Consider the following 22,107-nt stretch of genomic DNA (forward strand, 5'->3'; position numbering starts at 1 on the left):
GTGCTTGTGTTTATTTGTGTGTGTGTCTGTGTGTGTGCGTCTTTATGTCTGTGTGTGAACGTGCTCAGTGAAGTGAACCTGGAAGAGCAGGTGTAATTGGGTGTGGAAAAAAAGGGAACCTTGTGGTATTCCTGGCTAAATGAGATCAGACAATCTTCTCCTCCCCATTTCCTTCCAAGACAACAGGCACATTGTCCCCCCTCAGGTTTGTTATTATTTTGTTGATCAGGTTGGACTCCACGACAGAGGCAACACAGATGATGGAATAATGATTATTCGCCGAAACAGGCCTCCTTTTGATAGCATGGGATAGCCTGTGTCTGGCTCTCCCTCCTCACATTAACTTAAATCAGTTTAGCCACAGCCACACTAAAACACACACAAGAAAAAAAAAACTCTAAAAGGGTTTGAGTGCTCTGGTGCTTGGTCAGTCAGCAGTGGCTTAGTGAATGCTGGGGATCAATGCCTCATGTGGTAAATCATTAAGCCCCATTATTTCTGTAAAGGGAAACTCGCAAGAGAATGCGAATCCAGACGCGTTACCGCCCAGATAGAAATGACCACCGGCTAAATGAGTTTCTCAGAGTCAATATCTCAATACTGAGATCAGACATGCTGAGAGAGCACTCTTGGCTTGATGAAGCATCTCAGGTAAAAAAACAGGTGTGAAGCCAATGTGAGCCGCATGGTGTGATACTGAGAAGGCAAGAGAGGGAAAGTGAGAAAGAAAAATGAGCAGCGGTGAGACAAAGGCTTTCTGATTGTGGCAGCCAGTTGATGAAACTGGGTTCGGGTTTGTCTGGGCCTGTAGGCATGAACCAGTCAGCATTTAAATGCATCTGTGGAGAAGCAGAGAACCTAAAGATCTCTCTTGCTCCATCCACCCCCCCAATCCCCTTTTGTTCCCAAACCTCCTATTCCCAGTGCTATCTGGATGAGTTGCTGCTTTGAATTTTGATGAAGGAAAAACCAGAAATCTGCCCCTTTCCCATATTCTCTTTACAACACTTCATCTCTCTTCCTGTCTCCATCCATCGTCACGTGCCTGTAAGGTTTTCAGATAATAGTGTCACGGATGACTGATGTCTGAGCTTTCAGGTGTTTGTGGTGTTTTTCAAGAGACAAATAATGCAGGAATTTTTCTTAAAGTGAAAACGTGAATGTCATCTGCAACATCCACTCTAAGAAACAGGCTGTTTATTTATAGATTTAAGACAAAAATAGACAAATAAAAACAGAGGAAACATCAGACAGCCTGACTTCCTGTCTGTTGTTACACAAGAATAAAGAATGAGCTGTTTTTTTTTCAATAGTCTGTTGACACATCAACATTTCCCCTGGGTGGGTACACAAATCTCAGTGCATCTTAGTGCAGTGCTAGAGTAGCAAAGTCAGGTTGTTGTCATACAGGCCCCACATATTATGGGTGACACTGCTTTCAATTTTGAATTTAAGGCAACAGAATCAATCACATTAAAAACAAACTGCTGGTACAAACAGACTTGCAGCGGTACATCATGAATGAAAGCTATGGCTGAGCGGGTCAAGGTAGAAAGTGCATACGCTTGTCTGAACTGTAATCCGTCATACGCCGCAGATTGGCCGGGAGTAATGAGCCTTTACATTACAGTACATAGAGAGCAGATACTGCGAGAGGGCTATTTTGCACAGTCAAATTACAGTTCGATTTTCACCTAACAAAGACTCAGCAACATTCACCAATCAATGGGTGTCAAAATGCTCCCTTCTTCTGATAATAGATTTGACGAGTACTTGCATATGAGGAAGCATGCACAAATCTACAATAAAGAATCAGCTGGTAGGGCAGAAAGTTAGGATTGTAGGGAAAGGAGGGTTGAAGACAGTGGGATGAGGGAAAGCACAATAGACAACATTATAGAAAATAAGCTATAGACAGGTCTCCTTTTTTTTTTTACAATCAAAATATAATACCCAGAAACACCTTTGTGATATATTCTCTCAATGACGTAAGGCATTGGGGCATATGACAAATGTTCCCTTTCTGTGTCTGAGAGTGTCCAAAGTATTTGTCAAAACGACAGAACCAAAATGATATTGCGAATAAATGAAGAGTGAAGCACACCGTGTCACAGAATTTCCCATTTCTGACATCTGTTGGGCTTAACAGATGCTCTGCTCAGCTGCCTACCCAGGCTCCTCTCTGAGTCAGCCAGGCTCACCAGTAAGCCAAGGATCTGACTGGCTGTGGAAATTGAGCCTGATGGTAATTGATTGCACATAACTTGCGTGCTTCAATTAAAGAAAGTTAGTAGCTAGTGAGGGATTAAAAAGTTTGAGAGCAGAAAAGACGTGGCCATCCATATTTGTCACAGCAGTCCTCTTCAAGGTCAGCTCACTGCCAGCAGGCACGGGGAAGGGGTAGGGAGTGGAGGGGAGTGGAGGGGAGGGGAAGGGAGGGGAGGGGAGACGGGTGAGAGGAAGACAGCTGACAGAGAGGGCCAGCCTGACAGCTCAACAGGGCTGACAGCTGACTGAAGCAGAAACTGAAGGACAGGTGGATGCGGTAAGAGTCTGTTATCAGGGGGCGTGGTCCATGGATGGTCCAGAATCATTGTCTCCAAAGTCCCGTGGGTCCATGGGGTCTGCCCTTGGCTCTGGCAGCCTGGAAGAGAAATGGCAGAAACAGAAATAAATCAGATGACTTCTCGAGTCTTCCAACTGTAACTAACACCTGAATACAGCCACACAAACTCACATTCCAACCACACACCCTCCACCATGCACACATATTATGGAAATATAATAAACCTTTGTGAAATGTAATCGGCTTCAATCAAGCTACGCCTTAAGTAGAAATCATCCATTCTGTCAGTTTTATATTAGCAGCTCTGTGGTGACAGAGACAAAGTGATAGCTAAATTGCAGGGACCTGTAGCAATCCAAGCCTGGCTGATAGATTCAATTTCACTGGAGACAGTCTACACTAATCATATGCTCTAATTGGACAATGTCGTAAGGGTGATAGAGCACTGCTAGTCCCTGAGAAGCAACTCTCCTCTGTAACTTCTCCCATTCCACCTTCCATCTTTTTTTATTATGATTTCCCCCCCATATCTACCACATCCATTTTTAAAAGATTATATGTCAGCGTGTTTTCCTAAACACACACTTATGATATGGGGGTGCTGTTTAATTCAATGAGATTCAATTCACTTTAGAGCTATGCCATTTAATTCCGCCATTCAAATGTTTCCTATGACCTTCGGCAGTTAGTTTGCATTTATATTTGTGAATTTATTGTCATTTATCAGAGCAAGAATCAACAAAGAATAGATTATTCCACTCAAATCTTTAATGTCGTACTGATGCACAAACTGGAAGAGAAGAAGGTCAAGTTAACTGCTATGGCAGCTTGACTTACTGTACACTTTTTTTGGGCTTAAAAGTAGTATTACTGATTCTTCTAGTTTGGGGACAGAAATGATATAGCTGTTACATATGAAGCTGTTACTTGGATGAAAAAATCACATAACCAGATAAATTGTCAATTAAGCAGCTACATCAGTATGTAACCATAGCGCAGATGCTTTGTTCTCATTATTACATTGGGAGGGAGAGTGGTTCATGGCAACCAATAAAGAAACAGATTATTTGTATATTAAGCAATATCATCACTCATACAAATGGTTACAAAACAAAGTGGATCTAATGAATAAATCATTTCCCCCACGAGCATGGTGAGTATTAACAAAACATACAAACACAGAAAATGTAACTGTATGGAAAGCATCTAAAAGTGGTGGGCAGAGGATAAAATAGCTAAATGTAATGTGGATGTAACAAAAATGTTTCATCAAAAAATATTACATCTCAACATCTAAGTTTAAGTAAGATTTGTTGTGCTCAGAGCAAGGAATGAAAGACAAAAGGATCTAGTCAACATGATCTGTAAGTGATTCCTCTAAAATAAGACATGCTAGCAGCTCTGTGAGGCCGTACTTGGGCACTAAAACCACACCGGTGCTTTGAGCTAAATGCTAACACACATCAGTTTAGCATGTTAGCATGCTAGTATTTGCTTATTACCTCTAAACACAAACTACAGCTGAGGAACACAGAAATGTTGTTAATTTTGCAGGTATTTGGTCATATATGAAACTAGTGGACAAGTTAAAATTCTGACCTGATGATGGTGCTAGAGAAAAAGTTAAGGGATCATTTAAGTTATTTCAATTCCTTCTGAAGGAGACATGAATCTCTGCACCAAACTTTAAGGCAATCCCATCTAATAGAAACAGTTCACTCAAAACCACAAGTGTGAACCTCATGATGGCGCTACAAGAAGTCAGGGGATCATATGAGTTATTAGGATATACCCTCTGGGGACCATGAGTGTCTGTAGAAAACTTTATCTTTATCCATAGTGGTTGAGATATTTCAGTTGGGGTTTCAGTGGTAGACTGACTGACTGGTTATAGAGCCATATTGCTAACATGGCTATCAATAGCCATTTTTTTGCTACATAATAAAAATAAACTGAAAATATACCTCCAAGTCCATCATGTAACCTTGTTACCGATAATTCAGCTCAAATAAGACTTTCTCAACTGCTGAACTTCGAATCTCAAGACTAGAGCTGTAATGATTAAGCGGTTGGTCACAGCTACTAAATTAATCGTCAACTATTTTGGTAATTGATGAATTCGTTTTGAATTTCGTCATTTTTTTAAGAAGAAAATTTCTAAATTCTCTGATTCCAGCTTCTCAAATGTGAATATTTTCTAGTTTCTTTAGTAGTAAACTGAATATCTTTGGGTTATGAACTGTTGGTTGGGGCAATATAAGACATTTGAGGGAATCACCTTGGGTTGTGGGAGACAGTGATCAATATTTTTCACCATTTTCTGACATTTTATGGACCAAACAACTAATCGATTAATTGAGAAAAGAATCAACAGATCAATCAATAATGAAAATAATCATTAGTTGCAGCCCTACTCAAGACTATACACTGTCTATCAAGCTATCAAATCATATGTATTCAGTAAGGGATAATACCTAACAAGTTGTACCCCCCATTCTCAGTCCCTGCATCATCCATTACAACCATGGAACGTACAACTTGTTGGTATTCTTACCATGCATGCTTAAACCTTCTTTACAGGGTTTGTGGATACAAAACAGTTTCACAATATGAACACTGGCTGAAATGAACACTATACAGTACTTGCAAAACATAAGAGCACAACCATGCCTATAATTTTGTAATCTCTCATGCAATATCTGAACAGTTGTCATAAGAACTGAATATGCTTCAGGACACAGAATTGAGACTTGCCTGCATAGAATGATACAATTTTCAATCAAGCAGAAAATTAATAAATGCTAGATAAACCTGTTGGTTTTGTGTTGGTTATCTAGTGATATTATGTGGTCTCTATCTCCTGTCTCTCCTTCAAGGACACAATTTCCATCCATCTCTGCCTCTCTGACGCCGAAGCTTCTCTCCGGCACTATCTTAAACACTGTTCCGCCTCCGCCGCCTCCGCTTTCCTGCCCATGCTGTAATGCAGTACAATCTTTGAGGAAAAATCTACGCATCTGTTAATAGACTGCAATATCTTTCTGAGCGCTGCTCCCTGAGTATTCCTGTTTGACATACTTCTGTTGGCAGAAACAAAGAGCTGCTTCCTCTCCCTTCCTGCACCTCCTCAAGGAGCACATCACCACAGAACAAACTCACAACAGGGCATCTTATCAAAGAGCAGCAACAAATGTGAGCATGCATAAATGCGGCAGTGGCTCAGGAGGTAGAGCGGGTCGTCTGCTAATCTGAAGATCGGCGGTTCGATCCCCAGCTCCTCCAGCCCACATGGTGAAGTGTCCTTGGGCAAGATACTGAACCCCAAATTGCTCCCGCAGGCTGTGCCTTCGGTGTGTGAGTGTGTGTGTGAATGATTAGAAACTACTCCTTATGAGCAGGTTGGCACCATCAGTGTATGAATGCGGCATGTAGTGTAAAGTGCTTTGAGTGGTCGGAAGACTAGAGAGGCGCTATATAAATGCAGTCCATTTACCATATATGTACAGTCGTAAAACATTTTGATGACCTATTGGCTTTTCAGACCTAAATATATTACCTCAAAAATGCCCAGTGGTCAAGCTAAAAACACAAATCAATTCAATTAATTAAATGGGCTTTTGAGAACAACACATTAATATGAATATTGACAATAATATGAATATTAACACAACAGTAAGATTGATATATATTAATTATATATATATATACAGTATATCCTATGTATTTTTGTGTTTGTGTGTGTGAATGCATGTGTGTTGTGTGTGTCTAGATTATTCACTGTCCCTCAGGTTGTGGCATGTTGATACATATTAAGCAGCAAGATATGCCCTGTCTCCTTCTCCCAGGAGTATTTTTATTTTGAAATCTGAAACTACAGAGTTGAACTTGTTAAAGTGAATGTTCCTTATTTCATTGAATATTTTACATTGTAGGAGGACGTGCATCTCTGTCTCAACCTCACCTGTCGAACAGTGACACCATATTCTGTTCTGTTCTAATTCTGCTCGACATGCATTTGTTGGTGTTTTTCTCATCTGCAGAATTCTGCATGTAAAGATTCTGTTGGATGTTTGTCCCAGCGGGTATAGCTATAATGACTGACTCCATACTTCACTACCATACAGCACAATCGGCAAGATGACACTATCAAATATTTTAAACCAGATTTTAATTAAAATTTGGAAATTATAAAGATTTTCTTTTAATAGCATTTAGAGCTCTTTCAGCTTTTTCTTTTAGTGCATTCACTGCCATGCTGAAACTCCCTGATGCTGCCATTGTTATACCAAGGTTGGTATAACTCATACTATGTTCAATATAATTATTTATGGTAAACTGGTATTCGTTCCCAGCAGTTTTAAGTTTTAACAAAGCAGCAGACACACATATACACACACACCTTGGCAAGTGTCAAGTAACTGACTGCCAAAAGAAACGACGATTTTGGACAGAGTGTATACATATGCATACAGGTTTAGCTGCTACATAGGTATGCCATCTCTCTTAAGTATACATTCGAGAGATTAATTATTCAAAAGTGCTGATCCCATTCAAATTCTTGGCAAAGTTACCGCATGTACTTTCATCCACCACACTGATTTTACTCAGCATTCAAATTGTCTACTATATCACACAGGAAAGGCTGTTCAGTCTTTTCGTTGTCAGCACAGCACAAAAGTCTGCACTGAGCTCTCAAATGCAGCTCCCTCCTGTCTGAGATGGTGTTTGGGGTAAAACGTTGGCAGACTTATTTGTGTAAGGCAATTTCATCTTGCATCTCCAGTCAACCAAAACAGTCACCCTGCTCTTCATAAAAAAAAAAAAAAAAAGAAAAAGAAAAAGAAAAAAGAAAGTAATTACAAATATATTCATATGACACAAAGTGAGGCCTCCACTATGGAGGCAAATGAACTATTTATATTCAGACGGTCCTTGCTAAGCCTTAGGACACATGGATGTAATAACTTATTTATTCCACCCGCAGGAAAAAGGCCATTACTTGACAGAGAGAGAGCGAGAGAAAGAGAGAGAGAGGCAGTGAATGGGTTGGGTGGTAGAGAGAAAAAAGAGAGTGGAGCTTTGACATGCAACAAAATGTCAGCGGGTGGGTGATAAATTCCCTACAAGTTAAAGCCCTTGCTTTATTCTCTTTTTTTGTCTGCTCATCTTCCCTGGCCTAAGTAAAAGATCACTTTGCTGTGTTTGTGTGTGTGTGTGTGCGTGTGTGTTTGTGTGTGTGTGTTTGTGCGAATGGGCGGCTTGTTCCTGACGACTGGGTTCTTTCCTACCATGACTTATTCATAAGCTTTAATGCAGTCAATGTATTATTGATCAGGACCGATCATTGCCTCCTCCACTTGGTGTGACCATGGCCTGCGGACAGAGGCGAGCTGTGGCTGGGAGGCCTGCTGCAGAGCTCTCCGTCTGGGCTTCAGTGAAACACACTGGCTGTGCTCCTTTGGTGATGGATGGACAACAGCTTTAGTGTGTGGAAATTCGAAACTCTGTGTATGTGTGTGGGGAGGGAGAGATAAGAGTTTAGATAGGACTGATAGAGTAGAACAAAGCTAATCTTACTAATGTCCCCTGTCTGTGTGAAACAGAAAAGTTTCTCCAATAGCCCTAAAATGAACACATCGCTCACAGGAGAAAACCTCTACCTCCTCATGAGGAAAACAGAAGGAGGGAGTGTGCATGATCTTGCCTAGACTTTGACTTTCGTCTCTCTCATTCAATTCCTGTTTTGGCCTCAACCCCGTGGAGCTCTCTGGGAGATAGAGGAGGGAGGGGTCCTTGCCCTGATTAAGTTTGAATTCCCTGCTCTTGGCAGAGAAGCTGCAGGACTCCTAAGTCATCATCCGGAAACACTCCCATCACGCCGTGGCAGCCTTGCCAGCTTGATCCAGCCTCATTGCCATATGAATAATCATACTGCAGTAGTTTGGATATGCTGAATGGATTTAAGGTGTGTGTATGTGAGTGCACATGTGTAAAATGATGGAGGGAAGGAAGGGGGTGGAGATGAAGAGCAAACTGGGGTTTGCAGATAGGGCAGCAGGGTTCTTCTTGATTAAGCAAAGAGGTTGAATGAGAATAAGGCTGTGTACACAGCACTAGTGGCAATCATCTGCAGGGGAAAATAACTACTGCAATTTGCATTTCCAAACACCGGTGATGCCATCTAAACGTACTCTATCACATAAGATGGCAGGGCCCATTTCTCAAGCCCTGGAGGTCTATGAGGTTTGGTCTAATGAGAGAGGAACCTTAATGTTTATTGATAGAGCCCATGAGGACAGACTCTTACCCTTACTCTCCAGTGAAGCACTGCACTCTGCCGCTACTTAACGAAGTAAAACTTGTCATTCCTGCAGGATGATTTAACACTACAAACAGCTTCATGACAAGGGATGACCGTGATATGGAAAAATAGATCAAATAGGGGAGTGGAAGGGGGGAAAGACTGAGGGTAAAGCATTAATGACTTGGGGGAAAAAGGAAAGTGAATGTTTAAAAAACAATAACTAATTTGTAGATGGCAATCTAATAAAAAGAAAAGACATACTGCAGGCTATTATGAGTAATTTAGCTTCTCTGCGCTGATGCTCTGCTGGATCTAATTGGCCGTTGTCCTGGAAGGGTTCCTTCTCTCTCTTTTGCCGTCTCTCTGCCAACTTCCCCTCTTCTCTCTATGGATTTATGTTCCTTTCCTTTCATCTCACAGGCCTGTCTAGGGACGTGTAATTTAGAAATAGCCCCTGCACACACCTTTCATTAAGAGCACCCCTGTGATCTTCCCAACACTTTGCACTGCAATGATCCTGCCAGCTAGAATTTGGGATATAGATGTATCTTAATGAGAAGAAATGTGAGAGAAAAAACAAGGAGGGCAAAGGAGTGACACAGAGAGGTGGAGGGGACTTAAGGAAGGAAAAGCCAATTTATCAGAGTTTCAAGAACACAAAGAACACAGAACAAAAGGAGAAGATCCGGAGTGGTGGCAGGAAGTGACATCATGATGATCTGAGTTTGTTGCTGAGGCTCAGACATGAGAAGGCAGAGGTGATGGGTGAATATGGAAGCCGTGACGGAGAAATACATTTTTTCTATTAAAGGTTACTCAGACCATGATCAGATACAGTGCTTTTGTTCTCATGCTCTACTGCAGAGAGTAGTTCAAGCACTGTAGGGACAGACAACAAAAGGTGTAAGAGTCTAGAAGAGTCACATCAATTTTTGTTGATATCTAGTTAAGTTAAATAAAATGTAAGCAAATAATTTAGCAATTGATCCAAGAGAATCATCAGTGTTATTCCTCCCAGAATTAGGTGCAACAATTTAAATAGTTGATAACCATCTTAAATGTTGAGTCAGTATCTCTAAAAGAGCTTGAAACTGGTTAGAATCTGATTTTCAAGAGAAGACTTTCAGTGTTGGCACTATGAGTTTTGTTCTAGGCCCATTTCTTCTTTCTATTCATATGCTACCATTAGGCTACCCTGTTAACAAATAATCTCAGTTTCCACACACTGTATATGGTTAACACACATAATATGTGACCTAAGTACCCAAATGATGTTCTTCATTTACTTTCAGAACCATCAAAATTGTGTTTTGAAATTTTTTACAGTTTAATGCAAATACACCAGAAGATTCTGTGCATATATAGTCTGTGACTGTATAGCTTTTCCAATCATCAACAATCTTGGCTCATTATCTCATTATGTAATTTTTTTTCTTAACAGCACCATACAAAGGCATATATGTATAATATAACAGATTTCTGCTGTCCCATGCTAGCAGAACTTTGAAAGAGTCATTCATACTGTAGCTCTGTATTCTTTATACTGTTGACATAATTGTGCATCCCTTCATTTCATTCAAAATGCAGCTACTCAAGTTTTAACTGCTAAAAAGATACAAAAGCATTTTGCTCCGACTCTTCTATCACTTCACTGGTTACCTGTTATTTTTAGAACTGACTATTTTAAAATTTGAGCGATTGAGTTACTTTAAAAGCATGACTGGGTCTGCCCCATGATACATCACAGACCTTTTGACAGTTAGTGCACAGACTGAGATCAAGCTAGGGAGGTCAGTAAAATGTTTGAAGTCACTTCTATCAATCCTGTCTAGGCTTGCTTATTAAATAAATTCTTCATGTTGATAACCTCCTTGTCTTTTATAATTTATCTTACGTGTAGATGTTTTTTTTTTAATCTGTTGATGTCTACAACAATTTTGGCCTCATTCATTTTTGTTCCTTTACCCTATCCTGATTGATTTGTATTTTAAGACGTCTTCTGTAAAAAACACCATTATCCTCAGCTAACAGACTTTCTGTCCTGTCATGGTGGAGAGATAAAATGTCACAGAGTGTGACAGCAGTTATTGAGAAGCCAGGACTCTATTAAGACTCTGTGGTGAGAGGCTGCTATGTGGGCACAGGTGCTACCAGCTGTGCAGGTGTTGGAGGTGGATGGCAGGTTGGATGACTCACAGCCTGACTTTCATGACTGTTTCACTACTTTGCTTTTAAACCACTGAAACCAAGGATTTGCATTAGATGGCTGTTTGATTAACTGATTCTGTAATGCCTAAGCCTTTTAATTAGATTATTAAATGAACTGTGATATAGTACATGCACCCACCTACTAGAAACGTCGTCCTTAAGCAAAAATTGAAGCCATGTCTAATGTTCTCTGATGCAGTAACACACACACACACACACATACTCTGCAAGGCAGACACATAGGGATCCATGATGTTAGCAATATGCCTTGAGACAAAGAAAACAACCACAACACTGTTCTTCCTCCATGAGATGAGAGAATAATCTACGTGGGTGTCAAAATCCCCCTAGGCATTTAAATGATAAATCCGTAAAATTTCTTTATGGCCTGCGTCTGTGCAGCAACCCCCAGTTGAGCCACAGTCGCAGCAGTATTGGCTTTGTTTACATAGTGATTTATTGGACTGAGCAGTTTCTTTTCCCTAGAAACATAACTGTCTCTGCTCATGATATCCGGGCTGACCACAGCAAACTGCATACACTGAAGGAAAATGTGGTGATAATTTAATATCTAAACTGACAGCTTGATCAAGCAAAAAAAGTGTTATCATTTATCTTATCAATTATGAATCAAACATGAGTCTTTCTCAGTCATTACATCGCATTTTGAGATGAAACACAAATATGCAGACGTGTACAATTTACATGCGCATTTACATGAAATTAATTATTGACTGTATCCAAATGCCTGAAAATTAGTGGGAGAGAGTGAAGACAACGGACTGACCAAAGAGAGAGACTACTGTCATGTGTTCTGAGCTGACTGAATAATTGCTGCAAACAATGACAATCTGCCTCTTTCAGATTCACTGGTCTATCCCTACTGTTCACTGGGACTGTCTTCCCCGGAAAAACAATGCAACACCCTGTGGTGTTTCCATGCTGTTCCAAAGACTTAATCAGTTCATGGAGGAAGAGAAGAGACAAGGCGCAACAACAGCCAAAGCATTATAGTACAGGGGACAGAGCTAGGGGCTGTTTACTACGACCCTTTGTGTGAACTGCAGCTTATTCATCAGAACAAAATGAGAGGCGAGGATAAACCCATCTCATCATCTACCAGTTGTATCGCCTCAAGTAGGCCCCATTCAAACGTATGTTCATTCATGCCATTGTTTTAGAATGTGCATCAGGAAGCACGGGGCGTAGCACTCCAACCAAGGATTGCGTGCAGTCAACTCTCTTCATGATGCATCTATTATCCTGAGGACGCCTTCTCCTGCACACAGACTGTGAACAGTTCGGTGGAAAGGTCAGTGATGCGGAATAAAATACTGTGCTGATGCTCAGCCAATCAGAATAATCACACAGGTTTGTCTGCAGTGCAGCAGGTGCGAGGAGGTTGGATGAAAACCGTTATCCCTCCGTGAACTAATGTCTTGCTCATTTCGACACAGGTACCCGTCGTTACAGAGGAATTAATGTCGAGCCATTCAGATAAGGGTATTAAACCACTGTGAAGACTCAATCTTACATTGGCTCATTTAGTGATTTTACCATTTCTGTGGCCACTGGGGCAATTGAGGAATTAATTGAGGAGAACTCGAGTATGCCTGTCCATGTAGCCCACAAAAATAAAACTGCTCATTAGTGTAAATTTGAAATTAAATCTGACCTGAACAGGCATCCGGGTTGTTATTCACTTCAGGTATATAATTGTGTGCGGACCATCAAGTGTGGAAAATACACCACAATGCTTCCTTTAAAGCCCCTCGTCACTGAGATGCAATCTGACAATCAACAATTACCCTGAATGGGTAACACCCCTGTGTAGCACAGGACTGTGCCTTCCAATTTTCCAGAGCCATTATACTCTTGGTCACAAATTAAATGGCTATGAACGACATTAAGAAGATCCCTTAGAGGGGAGCAAGGAGGAGATAATGGAATCACCTTAATGGTTCCCTGTTGTATAACAAAGAGCAAGGGGAGTGAGGACAGACATGTTGGCTGTTGTCTGCTAACGAGAAGTTCAATCTTAGGGGGCTTATATTGTGTCATTTCATAGTATTATTAATTTTCCATTCTTACAAATATGTGCAGCAATTCATTTCTAAAACATAGTAAAACCCAGATCCATAAAGAGACCCAGTGGGTGGTTATGAAACAGGATAAATGGCTCACTGTTTTCTACTATCCTTGCTTTTTCTCACCACACAAAGTAAATGCTATTGTTTGGTGTTTCACTGCAACAGAGAAATGACCCAGTCCTCGAGTGGTGAAGCTCAAAATGGAACTGATGACAACCTGAGCTCAGTTTACAGGTTAAGGCTGATGTAATGGGCTGCTGTCTCCTGACAGGCTTGGACAAACTGCTAAAAGGTTAACTGATAGTTCAAAAAGTGAAATGGACCTTAATAAAAAAAAGGAGTGGGGGGGGGGACCATTTGCAAAGAAGAAAAAAAAGCCTTAGTCTTATTGGGAACAAGGTTTAGGTGTTTCACTCACCTCTGCAGCGTAGGAAAGAATATGGAGGGACTCTTTAGTAATAAGTCAGTAAGACTTAGAGTTATACAGTTCAAAAACTTACACAGAGCTTATATCATTCCCTCCAGACTTGAAAAAAATGGATCCATGCTCCTCTGATCTCTGCTGGCATGATTGTGGACAAATGACTTTAATTCGTACACTGTGGCACTGCCCCATAGTCAGGTCTTTCTGGACAGAAATGTTTAATTCAATACCAGTAATTATGACTATAAACCTCCCACCGTGGCTTGTTGTTTCCTTAGGGTCTGTGTCCAAAAAGGACGTAAAGATAGAAAGATAGCAGGCCAAGTGTTTTTGGCTGCTAAGGGAATGATTTTGTTGAATTTGACAATTCGCAACACAACTGTTTACTTGATTTTTTTATCTTAATAGTATGGGAAGAATTTATAACATGTAATATCAACTACTATTCAGATTTTAATTTGATCAGATGAAGAGCTGAGTTTTGAAATTACACATTCACAGTGGTATTATCTTTTCCATCATACCTTCTCTTTGTTTTTGAGTCTGTATCTAAGATGATTTAGAAACTTAAAGCTCAGGTAAACCCTTTGATGACAAATATATATAATATATATATAATATATGTTTCAATATGTGGTACTGTACTTTAGTTATGCCCACTCCCCCTACCCTCTATATTATGTGTTGTTGTGTGGTTTATCAGTGTACTGTTTTCCCGAAAACAAAGAAGAAGGACGGAAGAAAGAAAAGGAAAACAGAAATCTGACTTCTTGCACCTGAGTTACTTCCATCCCCTTTTCAGTGTTACTCAAACCGTCAAAGCAAAAAAACATGAAAGTCTTCTGGCCACATCTCAATCAGGAATGTGAAAGCATGTAATACTGTATATTTAGCCTTTGATCACCACCATGGTTAAGTTCAGCTGTTTGGGTCAAAATGTGTAAACTCATCTATCAAATGTCTGGATAAATTGAGTCACTATTCTTACAGAACGCTGACATAAAATAAACAGTAAACTGACATGAAGCGACACAATTTAATCACACAGTGGTTCAATTCAGCCGTCTGAACAAGTCTGTCAAACAGAATTGTATTACACTGAGTAAACACAGTGTATGACCACTTACATTGCAGAGGTATGTTTTCCTCGACTTTTATCTGGACTCTGTGATATAGTGTAGCTATTTGTATTGCAAAATATCGTGTATTATAAAATCTTTATCATAATACCGTCATCATCAGTAAAGCATGTCAATGTCATTGTAAACTACTCTCATGAGTGGTTTACAATATAGTTGATTCCTTCAGCACAAGCTTCAGGCCAAAAATAATGTGAGAGACTGCTATAAAAATCTAACAAACCATGTTCGTGTTCAAACCCTTTTCAATTAGGAAACAACATGCCCTTTCCTCTGGCACTGCTCTCAAGCCAAACTTTATATTTTTGCCCCTTTAGTGGTAAGCATCTAATAATAGCAAAGTTGTCTTTCCATGTTGCATCCACACAACAAATTTGTTTTCTGGTGTGTAAAGAGCATTGCAGCCTCACAGGGCTGCTAGTGCAGCTGCAGTCTTTCAGTCTTTTCCTCCTTCTGTTCTCTTGTTGTTGTGCTCCTCTGTTTATACTCATTATGATAGTTAAATAAAACATAAAAGCACTTTTAATAATTAAATTCCTTCTCAAACACACTTTAGCACAGTGCCATTGTCTGATATTGTGTTATTGTTAGGTGCTTATACTCTTATTTAGTTGCATTTTTGTTGTTGCACTGGCATTATTGCATGTGATTTCAAACCTCACCTCTTATATGTCTAAATGCACATAGCTTGATCAGAAATATTCTCTGGTTAAAGCTGATCACTTGTTTTGTCAGACCAGTTATCTAAGTATTAATATTAGGCATACTGTACACACATATCTGAGGCACAGACTGTGTTGATTTTGCTTAATTATACAGGTCCCAGGTCAGGGGATAACTGATACTTGCTAAGTACAGCAAACCCTAATTTTCCTGAATGTTTCCTTAAAAACATGCAAACTTTAAATGCAGATTATATCTTTGGCTTAAATTGAAATTTTTGTAGTATCTAATACTCCTTTGAAGTTTGAATCTCAAGCCCACAAGAGTGAGAAATGGAGAGAAAACACATTGGAGAGATAAACTTTTATCTGTCCTTTGGAAAGCACACAGGATCAGCTTACAGGTAATGAATAGTGAGCGCCTACGCTGTCCCCACACTCACTTTAACTTAAGACTTTTTTCTACTTTTTCCAATCTCTGTCCCTCAGCGTGTCCTGTATCTGCTTTTCAATGGTTTCTCCTTTTTTCTCTTCCTGTTCCTCAAGTCATTTGCCCCCGCCGACCTCTCTCTGTCCCTCTCTGCCTTTTGTCGTCGCCATAGGCACCATCGATCCAGAGTTACTGAAGGGAGTCCTTCCTAGCCTGATCTGCACAGTCAGTCATGTGACCACTGTGCTGGCTCTGTCCCAGGGCCAGACAGCCATTATGAAGACTGACTGGTCACAGCAGCGCCCACACACTTGGCAGGCTGGCAGAGCTGCCCCCTGTTGCCTCTTTCAAACGGCCCCTTCTCTGACAGCAGAATGCCGGCGCCACCTTAATCAGTGGGCTGCCCAGGTGCCTCGACGAGCTGTCCCAGAATCTGGATCGCTCTGGAGAGATTTTAAAATTAAAAGGCTGTTTACACCGCACTTGGAGCAATGATACGAACTCCTCCTCTGTCAGCAATCTCCTCTATCAGAGATGGAGGGATGTCAGAGGCACATATGGTCAGAGAAGAGGAGGAGGAGCAGAGGAAAAAAGAGAGGGAGAAAAAAAAAGTGTGCGTCTATGAGACAAACACACAGAGCTGGAGAACAGACTGGCTATTAGGCAAAGCCTTCTGTCATATGAAAACTCCCCCTCCCCTGCATCTAATCCCTGTCATCCAAGCCCTCAGTGTGAAGGACACCCAGACAGACAGCCCAGAAAACCTGGGATCCAGACTGTCACAACTCTCATCTCGCTTGATAAAAGTCTCATATGCCTCATCCGTCCCTCCCCCTTTCTTCCTCTGCAGAATGTTAAACACGCTGTGGAATAAAGGACTTCCCTCAGGGTGCAGCACAAAAGTCTTTCTCTTGCAACAAACAAAAAGATTAACAGCTGTGATCTCAACAACAAAACCAGCATAAAAGAAAAGTCCTGCCAGTGAATTTTGCGCTATAATGCAAACATGTAGGCTAAGCATCAGACTTTACATGCCAGTCTGCACAAACTGAGACTAGTTTGGGTTTTATTAAGTCTGAACTGGAATTTTTGTTCCTGCTGCAGCAGCATAGTTAGATGCAGGATTGCAACACAGTGAAATACAGTCATGGGACTTGACAGCTCCCCAGTACTGCCTAACTAATAAACTTTTATGTGTTACTAATGCATCCTGTAAAACATCACTCATGAAAGACTGTCTTCTCCTGAAGGTGACATGCTCCCGTAAGATATTTAATCGTCAGGAAACCGGTGAGAAAAAAATTGACCATCCTTGGAAATTGCATTTTTATCTGTAATCACAAGAGGTTTCAATTTAAAACATATGTGCACAAAATTCACAAAAATCAAAAGCAATGATATGTAATAGTTTTAAAAAATGTAAGCAATTATCCTGCTCAACAGGGAAACCCAGACATGCAAATGGGACCTCCATCAAAAAAAAAAGCAATTAATTTTTGGTTCACGTCCCTCCCCTCGCAGAACATCGCTGGATTAAGGTGATTTTGTAAAGTGCATGCTAAATCTCCCATTAGAATCCTGGGGTAGTAATAAATCCCAACCATCTCCTCATTCCTCTCTAGCCAATACCATAAATCTACATGGTGACAGGGCTTGTCGTGGGGGCTGCTGAATTAAACATGCCAACCTTCGCAACACTCCCCCTTCCCCTCACTGGCAGAATAACTGAGCAGAGGGACGAACTGTGGACTAGGAGAGAGAGAGTGCCCTGACAACCGCCCCGCTGAGCCGTCAAACATGTGCTGTGACGTTGTTGCTGTGTCCAACTGCGGGAGCTGCGGAAAAGGGAGATGTTTGCCAATAGTGTGTGTGTGTGTATGTGTATGTGTATGCGCTTGTGCATCTTCTGTGTTGACAGTTCATACCTAGGGCCAGAGGTTTGATAAGGCACTGATTCATTGCCCTGTGGTTCAGCCTGCCACTATCGTCTTCCTACATCTCCACCAAGTTGAAATCAGACCTGTAATTCCAACCCAAGGCTAACACACTGTGATGAGCGCGTGTGTGTGTGTGGTTAAAGGGGACATGCTAGGTGAGACAGTGTGAAGCATCTGTGAGTGTAAGCATCTTCCTGTCTGTGTGGAGAGACAGTTGCCTTGTTCTTTCCATTTTTCCTCTAATTACCCTAACCATGCAAGTGTGTGTGTTGGTGTTGGAATGAATAATGAATGTTTATACAGAGTGTGACATTTTTTGAGTGCTTTTACTCGTGTGTGTGTGTGTGTGTGCGTGTGTGTGTGTGTGTGAGAGCATTGCATGCATGATAGGGTGCAAGGCAAAGTCTGTACAGATCCAGTATGACAATCTGCCTTGTAGATAGAACACTGAGAGAGGACGAGTGTGTATGAAGAGCGAGAGAGAGGAAATAGGAGAGAGAGAATATGCAGCTTCCATAGAACCTATTTCTTCTGTTTGTAAATGGGTATAAATCCCTGACATGAAACAAGACAGGAGAAGAGGGAGCTCTAATGGCCTTGTCCAGGTCCTGCTAGTCATATCAGCCTCATACCCAAGCCAAATAATGTTATTCTCAAATGCAAACAAAACTCACAAGCGCTGGTAGATTGTACAGCATGCTACATACCCATCAGACCAATGAGCAACTGGCTGATTGGCAGTTTCCCATGGTGATGATTTGAGCTGACAACATTGACATTTGCTGATCATTACAGTCCAGCTGTTAAATGTTCAGATCGGATAATATGTAACCTAAAAACGCACACCAGCGACTGTATAGATTGTTCAAATGAGAATATGGCGGTCTGAACTGGCAAATCACCATCCCTGCTAATGCCACAACTATTTTTAGCCAGGCTAATGGCATGTCTCTGGGGATGGCAATGTCTGTCTGTAGGTCGGTCCACCACATTGGTCCAGAGAGAAATATTTCAACAATGATTAGAGGGACAGAAGTTTTGTTAGACATTAATGATACCCAGGCATGAACCCAACTAGCTTGGGTGATCTCATATCGTTTCCTCTAGCGCCATCATGAGGTTGACATTTTTGCTTTATAGTGAAATGTCTTAACATGAAATTAGGCATGGATGACCATAATGCACAAAGGATGAATGTTTATCATTTATGGTGATGGATGATGTATCCTAATGACTTTGGAAAATCCCTGACTTTTTGTCCAGTGTCACCATGACGTTGACATTTGTAGTTTTGAGTGAAATGTCTCAACAACTATGGGATGGATTGCTATAAAGTTGTGTCCAGGTATTGATGAACCTCTTGGGATGAACTGCAATGACTTTGGCGACACCCTGACAAGGTTTATGACCAAATACAGTACCTGCAAAATAATGACATTCCCATAATCCTCAGCTGTACTTAGTGTTTAGCGCCAAGTAGTAAATGTTAGCATGCTAACTAACAAAACTAAGATGGTGAACATGGTAGCTGATAAATATCAGCATGTTAGCATTGTCATGGTGAGCATCTTAGCATGCTGATGTTGGTATTTATCTCAAAGCACTGCTAGCATAGTTGTAGACTCGTAGGGCCCTATCTTACGCCCCGCACAAAGCGGCACCAAACGCGACGCAAGTGCTTTTGTTACTATAAGACGTAATGACGAATAAAATTTTCTAATTATTTAACCAAATCTTTGCAATACACGTAGGTATTTAAACAGACAGACAACAACAGATCAGATACAGATCGACTTTCCTACTGCATGAGGAACACATGAGGAAATAAATGGGGTGAAAACGATGATTAAACTAACAAAGGAAATAAATCTGCACAGCTTCTAGCTGCTGCCAGCAAAAGGATCAGCACCTTGGAGAGCTGATCAAGTACTGATAACTGTGTTGATGATTCTTTACATGATCAAAATTAATGATTTAATTTTTGAGCAATATTTAACAAATATTCTTTAACATTTTTGAGAGTACAGTGATCAGGTTTCCATACTTTCAGCCATTAAAACCCTGCTGATTTGACCTGTTACTCCATTACTGAACAAAACTATTTTAAAGAAATCAAAGCTGTAATTAAAAAAATAAACCTTTTCAAAAATCAAACGATACAAATACATTTGCAACAAATTAATGAACAGGGTCCTAAACTGGTGGTCTGGGGATGCCCGCGGGAGGGTTCAGGAGCAGCAGGGGCCAGTGTGCTCGTTATGGATTGTGCGCTTTCACTTTGCGCACGAGCAGATCCGTTTCCTCTGCAGGGAAGCGTTCCTTCTTACTACTTGGCAAATGCGCTATCATAATAGCAATCCGCCAAGGTGCAAGCGCACCTGGCTTTTAAAGGGAATGGGAGATGATACTCTGATTGGTTTATTGCATGTTACGCCCAAAACACACCCATGATTAATTAGGAGACAGTGGACAACCCCTTTGAACAATGCGCCATTTTTCCATTGTTAAAGCAAAAGTGGATTTACCCTAAATGCACTTGCACCATGCGCTTCAGACCATGCACTTTAGATTGTTAAAATAGGGCCCGTAGTCCTGTCAAAAGAATATACATTGATTTTTATTTCTGATTGAAATTTGAACATTTAAAATGTGCCTTTACCCTTATTTCACAATCATGTTACGGCCATTATACAAGATAGATGGTGCTTTACAGTCAGGCGGCTAAAAAGCCTAAAGGCATTGCGTGTGACTGACTTTAAAATATTACTCAATCTATCAGAATTGGAAATAGAAGGTCATTTCTACACCACGGCGGGAGAGCTGCATCCCGCCAGATATGTTTTGCCATGGTGATGAAATACCACAACATCTGCACAGTTGGAGTTCCTGCTGTCTGCCAACTTCTTCCTCACTGCACTTCCTCAATCACTTTTCTCTCACTTATTTTTGTCCTGTCGCTTTCTTCTTTTCAAATAATTGCTCGAGAGCACAAATACACACCCATGTCAACACATTACAACACACATGCACTCACCACAGAAGTATCTGCTTTCAGGGGGGAGAAAGTGAGCTGTAATTAACACATTTTGATTCATTTTTTTTTATTTCTCATACTACTTCCTCACAGCCTTCTCTCTTGACAGAACGCACAAGCCAAAGAAGCTTCCATGACAATGTGATTATTAGATGGGACAGCTAGAGAAGTCTGGGTGGGTAACTTAATGAGTAGGTGCAGAGAGTAAGAATTAACAAGACAGTCTGGAAAAAAATGAGTGCAGCACATAGAAAGGCTGCTCTGTATTCATAAATAACGAAGTAGATAATAACACATCAACACGTTTGACGATGTGACATGAATATGGCATGTTCTGCCTCAATTTACAGTTGCAGAGACAGTAAAGGAAGACGACTACTAAAAAAACAAACAAAAAAACGAGTATGGTTTCCAAGTCTAAGGGACACAGTATGATGTTCAACAGCACAAGGTTATCAGGAAGGGTATTTGTTGAAGCAGATATAACAAAATATGGACCACTGGAAGAGATAAAATGCTCATACCAAGAAACTTGGTGAAGTTTGCCACCAGAGACTAACCTATTGTTGCTGCTTTGTGCACTAGAGCCTTCTGAAATATTATTTGCTATGCTCTTTTTCATTTTTCATGCTTTTCCCTTCTGTATTACCAGCCTAGCCAGAAAGCTTACTGTAGTTTCCCCATTTTCATGCACGTCCCCTTTTTCTCTCATTTCCTCTTCAGCAGTCACCCCACATCGTCCTTGTTGGAGTGGTAATACATCTCTACAGGCTACACCTTATGCACATCTCCCCTCAGCCTGGATACACCATACCTGTGCTTGACTTCAGTCCTCTTACATTCACCACTAGAAATACTTTGCCTTTATCATTTCTTTCCTAGCAGCATTTTGTTCCTTGTATGTCTTTATTACTATGCTGCTTAGAATAATGTTAACACACAAATGTCTTCTATTTTAACTTGTCCCTCTGGATAAGAACATCAGCCTTACTTGTGAAATATGAATTGCAAAAGGTTCTGAACCCCACTACTTTGCGTTAAATTTAGCCTTTTTTCATACTTAAAGGCGGAGTTCAACAAATATGAATATTTAAAGAGTCCTGTGGTGCTCCTTGTTAAATTGTTAAATCCTTTTTTTCTTATCAGCTTTTCAATGTCAGCAGAACAAAACTGACAATCATTCCTTTTCTCAAGGTATAAAGTGTCTATGCTGACACTGATCTCTGAAGAAAAGCACTTCAGCACACATAACACATGAGCGTGCATGCAGTACAATATGACTGCGAACACACCTTTGCACACATGCTCTATAC

The 22,107-nt window shown here is 40.7% G+C and overlaps 1 protein-coding gene across 4 annotated transcripts in view; it reads right to left on the reverse strand.

Moving 5' to 3' along the window:
* Window positions 1–1,180: 1,180 nt before the first annotated feature.
* Window positions 1,181–22,107, reverse strand: part of trim44 (tripartite motif containing 44) — a 48,193-nt gene continuing 27,266 nt past the window's right edge. For all 4 annotated transcript variants that reach the window (XM_067589334.1, XM_067589337.1, XM_067589335.1 and 1 more), the window contains exon 6: window positions 1,181–2,644. In XM_067589334.1, the coding sequence (XP_067445435.1) occupies window positions 2,560–2,644 (85 nt within the window). In that variant the 3' untranslated portion in view covers window positions 1,181–2,559. The remainder of the gene's footprint in view (window positions 2,645–22,107) is intronic.

The sequence above is a fragment of the Thunnus thynnus genome, chromosome 5 (assembly GCF_963924715.1).
Source record: "Thunnus thynnus chromosome 5, fThuThy2.1, whole genome shotgun sequence".
Lineage (NCBI taxonomy): Eukaryota > Metazoa > Chordata > Actinopteri > Scombriformes > Scombridae > Thunnus > Thunnus thynnus.